Consider the following 13858-nt stretch of genomic DNA (forward strand, 5'->3'; position numbering starts at 1 on the left):
ATTCCATGAATATCGCAAGCACCCAGACACGAATTACCAGAAATACACCAACACACACACACACACACACACACACACACACACACACACACACTTAGGTGTGTTGGACTCCGAGGACAAAGGACACTGCCAAGGGCCAATGGGAAGTCGACACCACCTGGAGAATGGACCGTCCCTCCACTCATCGACCAGTCAGGAGAGCGAACCTACTAGACTCAACGTCAACACACTGTTATTTCATTGTATAAATTGGATGTACACTATGTTTCGGCGCTCTCTTCTGCTAGTTCCCTATGAGCTAAACGAAGGAGTCCGTGAACGCTTTGCCAAATATCTTTGTCTCATAATAAACTGCCTTACTATAAACTGAATCCACCCGGTCCAGCGTCTTGACTTGGTCTCCTTCTCAAATAACTAATCATCAACACAGCCATCGTTTTTTTTCTCTCAATCCCCAGTATTCCACAAGGGAATGCAGGGAAGTTCTTGCTTGCACATTATCTTGCTTACACAACAGTTGGCAGGACTAGCCCAGACATGAGTAATGTGGGGGCGAAGTGAAATTGATTTGACCTTTTTGGAATCTTGAGGAAAGACGGTGGGATGTTTGTGATGAAAGAGTTTGAGTGAGAGGGATTCTCTCCAGGGTATGGCACATGGTTCTGAAATAGAAATCCATTGGTTTTGAGTGACGCAGAGAGGAAACCTGACAGAAAAAAAACAAGTTTTAACAGCATCAGCCAGTGATTTATGTTCATGATGAAAGAGTTTGAGTCACAGGGATTCTCTCCAGGGTATGACACGTGGTTCTGAAATAGAAATCCATTGGTTTTGAGTGACGCAGAGAGGAAACCTGACAGAAAAAAAACAAGTTTTAAAAGCATCAGCCAGTGATGCACTGCTGATATGTGGGTGTTATGAGGGCTGATTATAATCTGACTGATACTTTACAGGCTGGCAGTGCAGATAAAAATGGAGTGATGTACCTTTTAGAGTTGGTTAAAATGTGGGCTGCAGTTGTAGGTTTTTAATAGTGGAGTATGTCTGTGCTTACGGATGACATAACCAAGGCCAGGGTAGCATGTATAAGGAAAATAAAAGGGGTTCTACCACAGAACCGTGAGGAATGCCAAATTCAACCTTGGAACGTTCCGATGATTTGTTACCCAGCTGAACTAATTAATAGTGCTCATAGAGGTATGATTTAAACCAGTTAAGAACCTGTCTTCGCAGAACAACTAAGCCTTCTGGTCCCTTAATAAGAATAGTATGATCAATAGTGTAAAAGGGAGAACTTAGTTCTAAAAGAACGAGAATAGAGACACGACCACGGTCTTAGGACAGCAGTAGGTCATTTAATACCTTGACAAGTGCAGTGTCAGTGCTGTGACACGGTCTAAAACCATACTGGAATGTTTCAGAGATATTGTTTGAATTTTAAAATAATGTTATCTACTGGGCTACATTATTCTCTAGTATGTTGGAAAGGGGATTGAGGTTTGGTTTCTTTAAACATGGTATAATTACAGACATTTTAAAGAACTCAGGAACAACAGTTGAAGTTGGATGTTTACATACACCTTGGCCAAATACATGTAAACTCAGTTTTTCACAATTCCTGACATTTAATCCCAGTAACAATTCCCTGTCTTAGATCAGTTAGGATCACCACTTCATTTTAAGAATGTGAAATGTCAGAAAAATAGTCGAGAGAATTATTTATTTCAGCTGTTATTTCTTTCATCACATTCCCAGTGGGTCAGAAGTTTACTTACACTCAAAACTTTTTGGGTAGCCTTCCACAAGCTTCCCACAATAAGTTTGGTGAAATTTGGCCCATTCCTTCTGACAGAACTGTTGTAACTGAGTCAGGTTTGTAGGCCTACTTGCTCGCACACGCTTTTTCAGTTCTGCCCACAAATTTTCTATAGGGTTGAAGTCAGGGCTTTGTGATGGCCACTCCAATACCTTGACTTTGTTGTCCTTAAGCCATTTTGCCACAACTTTGGAAGTATGCTTGGGGTCATTGTCCATTTGGAAGACCCATTTGCGATCAAGCTTTAACTTCCTGACTGATGTCTTGAGATGTTGCTTCAATATATCCACAATTGTCCTTACTCATGAGACCATCTATTTTGTGAAGTTCACCAGTCCATCCTGCAGCAAAGCACCCCCACAACATGATGCTGCCACCCCCGTGCTTCACAGTTGGGATGGTGTTCTTCAGCTTACAAGCCTCCCCTTTTTTCCTCCAAACATAATGATGGTCATTATGGCCAAGCTTTGTCAGACCATTGGTTAAGTAATAGTCGCATTGTACCACATGGTCTGAATCTTAGACTAACAGGACAGGTACTTGATATAATTATGCAAAACAGGCCTGTCACTTTAACAGAATGACAAGGTCCTGACTGGGGAAGGACTTTGAACTTACTGTACTAAAAAGAGATAAGAACCACACACACAAGCTCAGACTCAGTTTATACATTAGGATTCATTCAAGTTCAATCAAACGGATTTCTTTTCAAACATTGGCGGATTTGTCTGTGAGTAAATCTGAAGTTTTCTTCTATGGACTGAAGTGTTTCTGTGACATTTAATGCCCGGTGACCCTCTATCCAAAAATGATCAATATTCAACCACAATCCTATAGGCCACTTCAGTCCCGGGATTCAATCCGATCAGTGGTAGATCAGCTTTATATGATATTTAAAGCTAATTTCTGATTGAGACAATATATACAGCATTTTCCCGTGAATACAGTCTCCACAAATGTGATTACATTGCCTTTAAAAAGGTGCATATCAGACAAAACGCGATCAGATTGAATCCTGGCCTAGGTCTTATCGTAAGGCCAAATAAGGGAAGTTTTTAATTATGTTGTCTTAAAGCAACAATCCACATTTGGTGAAATAGCATCACTGTTTTCCCCAGCTCCTTTGTTATTATTTTTCATGATGAAACAGATGAGAAGCATCCGGCAGCGTGGTAAAACAAAATTGCAGTACATATTCTGCTGTTCTATCGGGCGTGCAATGATGTCCGAGGGGAAAAGAACAGTGATCTTAGTTTAAAGTAACTTCTTTGTTGTTGTAATATCCCAAACAATCATGTCGGTTTCACCAAATACAGATTCTAGCTTTAAATATGAAATATACATTTGATAATGTTTTCCTTCTCCTTCAGAAGGATGGCGTACCATCTTTGGAGCATATTCTCATGTCTTCTTGTGACATGCTTCATGGTGTCTTTGCCAGCTTGCCACAGTGGGAAGGTGCTGGTCTTTCCTCTGGAAGGAAGCCATTGGCTTCACATGGACATTCTGATCAAGGCCCTTCACGCTCAAGGACACTCCGTGACCGTGGTACGAACAAACAAAAGCTGGTACATTAAAGAAGAGTCTTCGTATTACAGCTCTATTACAGTACACATCACTGATGGAGTAGACGAGGGCTTTGTAAAGCCAATTCTCAACAAAGTCCTCGATATAGAAAGAGGTAAAAGTTCAGCTTTAAATTTCTTCAGTTTGCAGGTGGAGGCCTTGTCATTCATGTCTAAAGTTCCTAAGATGATGGCTGAAATGGTGACCAATATAATTGAAGACAAGGAGTTAATGAAGGACATAAAGGAAACCCAGTATGACCTTGTCTTGACTGACCCGGCCTGGGGAGCAGGTGTTCTGATGGCCCACTATCTTCAGCTACCTCTCGTCTACAATGTCCGCTGGGTCACCTTTGGAGAGGGACATCAGGTCATCGCACCATCCCCCATGCCTTACATTCCAATGACTGGATCTGGGCTGACGGACAAAATGACCTTCACAGAGAGAGTAAAGAATATGCTTATTAAATTGCTTGGACAAGTTCAGGACAGGTTCTTAGTGCGACCCTATTACCAAGCAGTTTGTGATGAGTATTTCCAACCGGGTGTGGACTTTAATGAGTTAATACAGGGGGCTGACTTATGGCTCATGAGAGTCGACTTTGTGTTTGAGTTCCCTCGTCCCACCATGCCTAACGTTATCTACATGGGAGGGTTTCAGTGCAAACCGGCCAAGCCCCTTCCCCAAGACCTGGAGGACTTTATTCAGAGTTCTGGAGAACACGGTGTCATTATCATGTCTTTGGGGACTTTTGTCAAGGAACTCCCGAGTGACATAACAGACGAGATAGCGACTGCTTTTGCCCAATTGCCTCAGAAGATCATCTGGAGGCACATTGGGGACAGGCCAGCGACTCTGGGCAACAACACCTTACTAGTTGACTGGATGCCGCAGAATGACCTACTAGGACATCCTAAGATGAGGCTGTTTGTAGCTCATGGAGGAACCAATGGAGTTCAAGAGGCCATCTACCATGGAGTCCCCGTTGTGGGCCTACCTCTGTTTTTCGACCAATATGACAACCTCCTTCGTCTGCAAGCAAGAGGAGGAGCAAAGATTGTGACCATAGCCACGTTAGACAATGACTTCCTCAAGGCCTTACAGGAAGCTCTTCAGGAGCCGTCCTACAGGGAGAACATGCAGAGGCTCTCCAAGCTGCACAGGGATCAGCCAATGAACCCCCTGGACCTCGCCATGTTCTGGATCGAGTATGTCATGAGACACAAAGGTACTGCTCACCTGCGTACAGAGTCCTACAGAATGCCCTGGTACTCCTACCACTCTCTGGATGTCATGACGTTCCTTCTAGCTTCTGTGCTACTGATTCTGCTGACTACTGTTGCTTTCATCAGGTGTTTATGCTTCAGAATGTGTTGTAGACGGAAAATGAAACACGAGTAACTGAAAATAGGTTTTGTGGAGGGGGGTTAGAGCATTGGGCTAGTACCCAAAGGTTTCTGGTTTGTATTTATCCAATGGATTAAAGTGAGCAAATAAGAAATTCATCACTTTTGTTGTGGGCTTCAAATCCTTACAGCCTCGAATTAGTAATTTTTTATTGTTAAACCCTTTTGTTTAATGAAATAAAACTGTTACACATGTAGGATGGAGTAACCAGCCAGCACGGCCCTGTTTCTCTAGCGGTATCAGGTCCCATTTTTAGAGTCTTTGGTACGACTCGACCGGGAATCTGACCCCCAACGTGCCAATCTCAGGGCAGACACTGTCTATCCCTATGTATTACCCTGTCTGTGTGTAACTCTGAGGCTGCATTAATTCCTCAATCTGGGTAAGGTTCCAGTGAGTCACAGATCATCCCACTGTCTTTTAAAAACATTACATGTGACCTAGGTTGGTCTAGCAGTCTAAGCCCCTGCCTCCGCTGAAACATGGGTTTGAATCTGGTCCACTTCTATTTCAGTATACTCTTTCCTACATCTATCCAATAAACACAAAATATCAGAGGAGTGGGTCTGCCTCATCACAAAAAAAACAATGTTGAAATGTACATTTTTATTCAGTTGTACGATGTTATAAATAAAAAGTTGTTTTGTTTTAATGAGTCAGATTATCCAGTGCTTATTTTTTTATCAGTTTAAACAAGCTGTCGTTTATTTTCTTCAAGTTCCATTCATACAATAATCATACAACAGCATATTGGTCACACTGACAGGAGGAAATGTTGAGGGGTTCAGGGAGAGATGGCGACCCACACAGGGGTAAAGGGAGATCAGGGAGGAAAGGAAACCACAGGTCTGAACTTATTACATACAACTACACCCATTTCAAAACATCTACAAATTCAAAAAGACAAACATTAAGACCTGATAGCTAGTAAAACACACCCGAAACTCGACAAACATCCTGGAGAAAAATACACATTTTTCAGCAACCAGAGTGGATAAACAAAGACAAAAATGACACGCAAACATCAACAACAGACCAACCCACTGAGAGAGCAACTCAATTCTTTGATTTGCATAAACCTTTGTTAGTTTAATAAAGTTACCATGGTTTTGTCCTTTTCCTCACAAATAGGGCAAAATATGGGGGAAACACTCTCAAAAAAGTAAAACAGTGATACCTAAGAAAAAAAAGCCACAGTATGTACATAAACAGAATGCAACCAGTCAGAAAACATAAGAACTGAAATTCAACTATTCCTCTAGTCTTTCATCACCCGTTTATGACTCAGTCAATATGAGTCACCTTCTGTTAGCATACTGTACAGCGGTCTCTTTCTATCAAGATTCATTTTTTATGTTGTGATAGCTAATGGCTAATAACACCCTGGATTATGTTTGCATTACAGGCCTACAGCTGGGGGATTTTATTGGCTATTTAACTTCTTTTTTTCATGGCTTTGAAATGTCAAAGTAATGGTGACTAACTATGACTAAATTAGCTTGGTTGAAAAACTAAATAAAACAAGAAGGACCTTTCCTCTATATATTGAGAGTCCAAACCCGGTCTATTATATACACTATTGTCACGTCCTGACCAGTAGAGGGTGTAGTTGGGTCAGGACGTGGCAGAAGGGAGTGTGTGTTTTATTGTTTCATTGATTTTGGCCGTGTGACTTCCAATCAGGCACAGCTGTAGAGGGTTGTGGTTGATTGGGAGTCACACATAAGTTGCCTACGTTTCCTTTGTGTTTCGTGGGTAATTGTGCTTGTCACTGTGGTTGCACCTGACAGGACTGTGTTGGCTGTCAGTTTTGTTGTTTTTGTAAATTGCGTAGTGTTCGTTTAATGAAATATGACGAACCCTAACTCCGCCGCATTTTGGTCCACTTCTTCCATAGACAGCCGTTACAACTATATACCCAGATATGCCACCTTATTCGAGCAGCTCCTGTCATTTCTCAATGAGAAAGATAGAGCATGCAAGGTGGATGGATTCCAAATAGCTAGTGGAAAAGAGCAACTATAGAGCTAGAATATAGACTATTCACTGTATTTTTACGACTGTTCCCCTTCTGATGCGCTATAGATCCATACTCATTTAGCTTTTGAATCCTTTTGCATATGCGTTTGAATTGGCCAGAGACCAAATAAGTGTGTTGCGCACCATGAGACAGCAGAGGCTGCTGAGGGGAAGACGGCTCATAATAATGGTTGGAATGGACTAAATGGAATGGCATCTTTCCATGTTTGATACCATTCTACTTACTCCACTCCAGCCATTACCACAAGCCCATCCTCCTCAGTTAAGGTGCCACCAACCTCCTGTGCCATGAGACCATAGAGTAGAGGCATGTGTGCGTGTGTGTGTGTGTGTGTGTGCGCGTTTGAGGACGTGTGTGTCCCTACATGGGTCCATCTAGCTCAGCAACTCCAGGTAGGTGACGGGCACCTTGCCCTTCTGGTTGCCCCGCTCTCCCACGAGCCAGTCTGGGTCCATGCCTGGCACTGTGTAGACAGTGATGAGCTGAAACAGAGCAGGCATCACATCAGAGGGGTAATACTACAAAGTAGGATCAAGTAGTTAGCCAGCTAACTTGCCTAAATATTCTGAAATAACTTTTTTATTACTTAGAAAGATAAGCTTGAAAATGGCATGGTCTAATGACTCAAACCAAAAACACCAGTTTAGACCTTTATTTTAATTAGATTTTTTTACCCCTTTTTTCTCCCCAATTTCATGGTATCCAATTGGTAGTAGTTAGTCTTGTCTCATCACTGCAACTCCTGTATGGACTCGGGAGAGGCAAAAGTCGAGAGCCATGCGTCCTCCGAAACACATTCAAACCTAGTCGCACTGCTTCTTGACACAATGCACATTCAACCCAGAAGCCAGCCGCACCAATGTGTCAGAGGAAACACCGTACACCTGGCGACCTGGTCAGCATGCACTGCGCCTGGCCCGCCACAGGAGTCGCTAGTGCGCGATGAGACAAGGATAACCCTCCCTAACCCGGATGAAGCTGGGCCAATTGTGCGCCGCCCCATGGGCCTCCCAGTCGTGGCCGGCTGCGACAGAGCCTGGGCTCAAACCCAGAATCTCTGGTGGCACAGCTAGCACTGCGATGCAGTGCCTTAGACCACTGCGCCACCCGGGAGGCTCAGTTTAGACTTCTTATGGAGTAAGAAAATCAACAGTTATCGAAGTTCGCTAGCTAACTCAGTGAACCTGCTTTGTAGTATAACCCTCAGGCCTGGGCAAGGCCTCATGTGCACACACTTACAACAAATCACTCACCAACACACAACTCCTTAGATATCATATGCTACAGAGATCGACAGGGCTGTAACGAGTTCAGGGTTTTCATATGTTCTTATTGAATTTAAATCACATTCATTTGTTTTCTGAAACAATTCAATTTCCATTAAAAGGGAAATCAGCAGTTCGAACAATAACAAAGTGAACACCCCACCACTGATTTGGTAAACAGCTGAGGGATGGGGCTGGAGAAATGTAACCACTCCCAAACTCATGGACAGAGCTATGGATACAAGGACAGACCATCAATGATATAACATTTATAGTTTTAACTAGGATTTGAGGCTATAGTGTTTGTTTACAAAACAGTAAAACAAGCTTATATTTTAGATTCTGATGGGGTAGGCTCATGAGGCATCGATAAGTGATATTCTTCAAGAATCAATTGGGTATACAGTACCAGTTAAAAGTTTTGACACACCTACTCATTCCAGGGTTTTTCTTTATTTGTACTATTTTCTACATTGTAGAATAATAGTGAATAGATCAAAACTATGAAATAACACATATGGAATCATGTAGTAACTAAAAAAAGTTACATAAATCAAAATATATTTTATATTTGAGATTCTTCAAAGTAGCCACCCTTTGCCTTGATGAAAGCTTTGCACTCTTGGCATTGTGTTTGTTTACAGTGAGCTTCAACAGTGAGCTACAACTAGTGGCAATATTTCTACACACTCCACTTTGCCATACCCTAGGGTTTAGCTGAACCGACGCCAATGTAACAACAGTCTGAGTGCACTGAACGATACAGATGCACTGTTAACCATGTGCCAATGTACAGTTGAAGTTGGAAGGTTACATACACTTAGGTTGGAGTCATTAAAACTCGTTTTTCAACCACTCCACAAATTTCTTGTTAATGTTGTAAATGACTATTCTAGCTGTTTAATGGAATATCTACATATGCGTACGGAGGCCCATTATCAGCAACCATCACTCCTGTGTTCCAATGGCATGTTGTGTTAGCTAATCCAAGTTTATCAATTTAAAAGGCTAATTGATCATTAGAAAACCCTTTTGCAATTATGTTAGCACAGCTAAAAACTGTTGTTCTGATTGAAGAAGCAATAAAACTGGCCTTCTTTAGACTAGTTGAGTATCTGGAGCATCAGCATTTGTGGGTTCGATTACAGGTTCAAAATGGCCAGAAACAAAGAACTTTCTTCTGAAACTCATCAGTCTATTCTTGTTCTGAGAAATGAAGGCTATTCCATGCGAGAAATTTCCAAGAAACTGAAGATCTTGTACAACGCTGTGTACTACTCCCTTCACAGAACAGCGCAATCTGGCTTTAACCAGAATAGAAAAAGGAGTGGGAGGCCCCGGTGCACAACTGAGCAAGAGGACAAGTACATTAGAGTGTCTAGTTTGAGAAATGGACGCCTCACAATTCCTCAACTGGCAGCTTCATTAAACAGTACCCACAAAACACCAGTCTCAACGTCAACCGTGAAGAGGCGACTCCGCGATCCTGGCCAATAAAAATAAAATATTAAGATGGGCAAAAGTACACAGACACTGAACAGAGGAACTCTGCCTAGAAGGCCAGCATCCCGGCATCGCCTCTTCACTGTTGACTACTGACCACAACCACACAACTACAGACAAAAACCACACAACCACTGACCAAAACCACACAACTTCTGACCACAACCACACAACTTCTGACCATGGCACACAACTACTGACCACAGCTACTAACCATAACACAACTAGACCACAACCACAGAACTACTGACCACACAACTCTTTGTCCCCATGTGCAGTTGTAAACTGTAGGGGGGGGGTCACACCCATTGTAAATCTTAAGGCAGCAGACGAATCCTTTGTCCTCTCAGTGTGGAGGATTGGAATGTTTGTTTGAGCCTATGGAGAATCTACCTCAGAACAGTAACATGCATTAAATGGACTTTGGGACAATATATTTCATTAGCCAAAATGGTGGTAATAACGATAGATGTAATATGAACATTTTTGTCATGTTTGTTATGTTATTAAAAGTTAAATGACAATGTTATAACGTAAACATTGTAACTTCAAGAGTTTTCATAATATTTACTTGACGTTTGCATACTGTGCATTGTGTGGAAAATGTCCAGATCAAAGAGAATGTTTTTGTAAAAGTGAACTGTGAAATTTTGTTGTCTATTGAGATCAAAGTACATTGTGATACCTTGCCTCGTAACTAGATACACCCCAGAGAACTTGCCATGAAGAAAGAAAAGGCCCTTTCTGACCCGAAGGTATAAAACTTGTGAGTTAAGAATTTACAATTCAGACTAGATGACCACGCGCTGCAGGCAAGGTCTACGATTAGTAGCAACCCCAAAACGCAACACGAGGTTGAAGAAGACAAAGGAACCTCTTAACAATCAATGCTACGGTTGAGTAGATGTATCTGTATCTAAGAAGGTTGAGTAGATGTATCTGTATCTAAGAAGATGAATTCAAGCAGGACCACCCGGTTATTCTCTCCAAGGAATCTTGTGTCTACACTGCTTTCATTCCCACGCTGGAACCATTTACATGGCTGATTAGCCGTCCTCAGAAGACCCCTCTTACAGAACAAGGGCGAGGAAACAGACCACGAAGAGACAGGACACTGACATCGTGTGGACAATCAAAGACTTACACCCGGTGACAAAAGATGTGCCGCCATTAGAGGAGAAAAGAGACCCCAACGGAGACCTTCGACAAGTAATTATATCATTATATTCTGACCCATAAGAGCGACATTTCGGGGCAAGGTGTTAGGGCTAAACTAAGCAAAGTTTACAAATGTATCCAAGTATGCTTTTCTCTCGTGCACTCTCTCTTTCTAAATCCCCATTTTGTGTAACACGTGTCATAATGTGTTGGCCCACTAGGGACCTGTTTCATTGTACTAAGTTCTAATCAATAGCCTAGACTGTATGTTTGTGTATGGGTGTCTTATATTATCATTTAGCTTGTTAGTAAATAAATAATCAACTCAATTGGTGTGGTATGGAATTATTTAGTGAGACCCGAGTTTGTGCAGATTTATGAATTATGCGACTTTCAGGATGAGACTGTAGAGGAAATAAATTAATTAGTGACTGCTGTAAAATCGATATTCTGATATTCTTTGAGTTCATTTGGTAAATGGAAACTCATTAAAACAAACTTTACCCATGGTGCCCCAGGTTACTGAGTTAATTATTACCTGATTAATTGAATCACTTAATTATAAACATGGTTCATTATTTGATAAACAGCAGTCGTCACATTAATGATACCAACATTACGACAGTGGGCAAGACTAAATATATGTTCTCAAATTCTGGCAAAATTGTTGATGGACTACCTATTTATTAATTGAATGGTTCTCCAATCAATTGGGTTCCAGTCTATAAATATCTGGGCTTTTGGATTGACAAGGATTTAACTTTTTTTTAAACATACTGATGAGCTACTTAAAAAGATATGATTTAAAGTGGGCTTTTTTAGAAATAGGTCTTGCCTCTCCCTGAACAGCAGGAAGCAGATTGTACAGTCAACTTTCCTGCCAGTTCTTGACTATGGTGACACAATTTACCAGAATGCAGCGGCCACTACTCTTAAACCTTTGGATGCCGTCTACCATAGCGCCCTTCGCTTTATCACAGGTGACAGTTTTAATACTCGTCACTGCATCCTGTATCAAAAGGTTGGTTAATCCTCATTAAAGTCCCGTAGATCACGTCACTATTTCCTTTTTGTTTACAACGCTCTACTACACAAGCTTCCTATTTACCTATCTTCATTGTTGAAGTATAAAAATAGAGTTGGTTAACTCTTGAGGATCCTCAGGTCCCCACTGAATTAGGTAAATCCGTATTTAGTTTTAATGTGCCTCACTGCTGGAACAATTTGCAGGACTCATTACAATTAGATGTTCTGGTGCCACTCGGGCAGTTAACCTGTTTAGGATAGGGGGCAGTATTTTCACGGCCGGATAAAAAACGTACCCGATTTAATCTGGTTATTACTCCTGCCCAGAAACTAGAATATGCATATAATTATTTTATTTGGATAGAAAACACCCTAAAGTTTCTAAAACTGTTTGAATGGTGTCTGTAAGTATAACAGAACTCATATGGCAGGCCAAAACCTGAGAAGATTCCATACAGGAAGTGCCCTGTCTGACCATTTCTTGTCCTTCTATAGCCTCTTTATCGAAAATAGAGGATCTCTGCTGTAACGTGACATTTTCTAAGGCTCCCATAGGCTCCCAGAAGGCGCCAGAATGGGGAATGATGACTCTGCAGTCCCTGGCCGAAAAACAGTAGGGGTTTTGGAAAGTGGTCGATCTGAGAACAATGACACGGGTGCACGCGTGCATGTGAAGACTCCATTTTCTATTTTCAGTGTTTGAACGAAAACAAGGTCTCCCGGTCGGAATATTATCGCTATTTTATGAGAAAAATCGCATAAAAATTGATTTTAAACAGCGTTTGACATGCTTCGAAGTACGGTAATGGAATATTTGGAAATTTTTTGTCACGATACGCGCCGGCGCGTCACCCTTCGGATAGTGTCTTGAACGCAAGAACAAAACGCAGCTATTTGGATATAACTATGGATTATTTGGAACCAAAACAACATTGGGTGTTGAAGTAGAAGTCCTGGGAGTGCATTCTGACGAAGAACAGCAAAGGTAATCCAATTTTTCTTATAGTAAATCTGAGTTTGGTGAGTGCCAAACTTGGTGGGTGTCAAAATAGCTAGCCATGATGGCCGGGCTATCTACTCAGAATATTGCAAAATGTGCTTTCACCGAAAAACTATTTTAAAATCGGACACCGCGATTGCATAAAGGAGTTCTGTATCTATAATTCTTAAAATAATTGTTTTGTTTTTTGTGAACGTTTATCGTGAGTAATTTAGTAAATTCACCGGAAGTTTTCAGTGGGTATGCTAGTTCTGAACGTCACATGCTAATGTAAAAAGCTGGTTTTTGATATAAATATGAACTTGATTGAACAAAACATGCATGTATTGTATAACATAATGTCCTAGGAGTGTCATCTGATGAAGATCATCAAAGGTTAGTGCTGCATTTAGCTGTGGTTTTGGTTTTTGTGACATTATATGCTAGCTTGAAAAATGGGTGTATGATTATTTCTGGCTGGGTACTCTCCTAACATAATCTAATGTTTTGCTTTCGTTGTAAAGCCTTTTTGAAATCGGACAATGTGGTTAGATAAAGGAGAGTCTTGTCTTTAAAATGGTGTAAAATAGTCATATGTTTGAAAAATTGAAGTTTGGGGATTTTTGAGGTGTTTGTAATTCGCGCCACGCCCTATCATTGGATATTGGAGCAGGTGTTCTGCTAGCGGAACATCTAGATGTAAGAGGTTTTAAGGGTGTTAATTGAGGACCTAGTAGCTGTGGACTGTAAATGTTTTTCATAAATGTTGTTGTTTTGTTTTACATTGTATTGTTGTGATCAGGGCACCCTTTGGAATAAGACCATGCTCTCAATGTTGTTGTCCCCTGAATAAATAAAGAATAATAAAAAACACCAACAATTAAGACCCTGCCCGGCCGCGGAGGTTCAGAGGAATAGGAGGACGTCAAAGAGCGGTGAATGTAGTGGAGGTGAAACAATAGCGTGTTGGCTAGAGTACATCAGTGATATCAACTTCCCTGAGATCTTAAGCCAACTGTCGTTCGCGGCATTGAGTTGCAGTGTTATTGCAGAAAGTTGTTAGTCTAGCTTTCTCTATAAGACTAATAGTCACAAGG

The 13858-nt window shown here is 41.3% G+C and overlaps 1 protein-coding gene across 2 annotated transcripts in view; it reads left to right on the forward strand.

Annotated features, from left to right (window-relative positions):
• Positions 1 to 2406: 2406 nt before the first annotated feature.
• LOC106570023 (UDP-glucuronosyltransferase 2B31) overlaps positions 2407 to 13858 on the forward strand; it is a 32740-nt gene continuing 21288 nt past the window's right edge. The window contains exons 1-2 of one of the 2 annotated variants that reach the window (XM_045693109.1): positions 2407 to 2546; positions 3187 to 3727. In XM_045693109.1, the coding sequence (XP_045549065.1) occupies positions 3191 to 3727 (537 nt within the window). In that variant the 5' untranslated portion in view covers positions 2407 to 2546; positions 3187 to 3190. Of the gene's footprint in view, positions 2547 to 3186; positions 5445 to 13858 lie in introns of those variants that run through there. The other variant, XM_045693102.1, reaches the window with a different exon arrangement.

This window comes from Salmo salar, chromosome ssa01, assembly GCF_905237065.1.
Source record: "Salmo salar chromosome ssa01, Ssal_v3.1, whole genome shotgun sequence".
In the NCBI taxonomy this organism is placed as follows: Eukaryota; Metazoa; Chordata; class Actinopteri; order Salmoniformes; family Salmonidae; genus Salmo; species Salmo salar.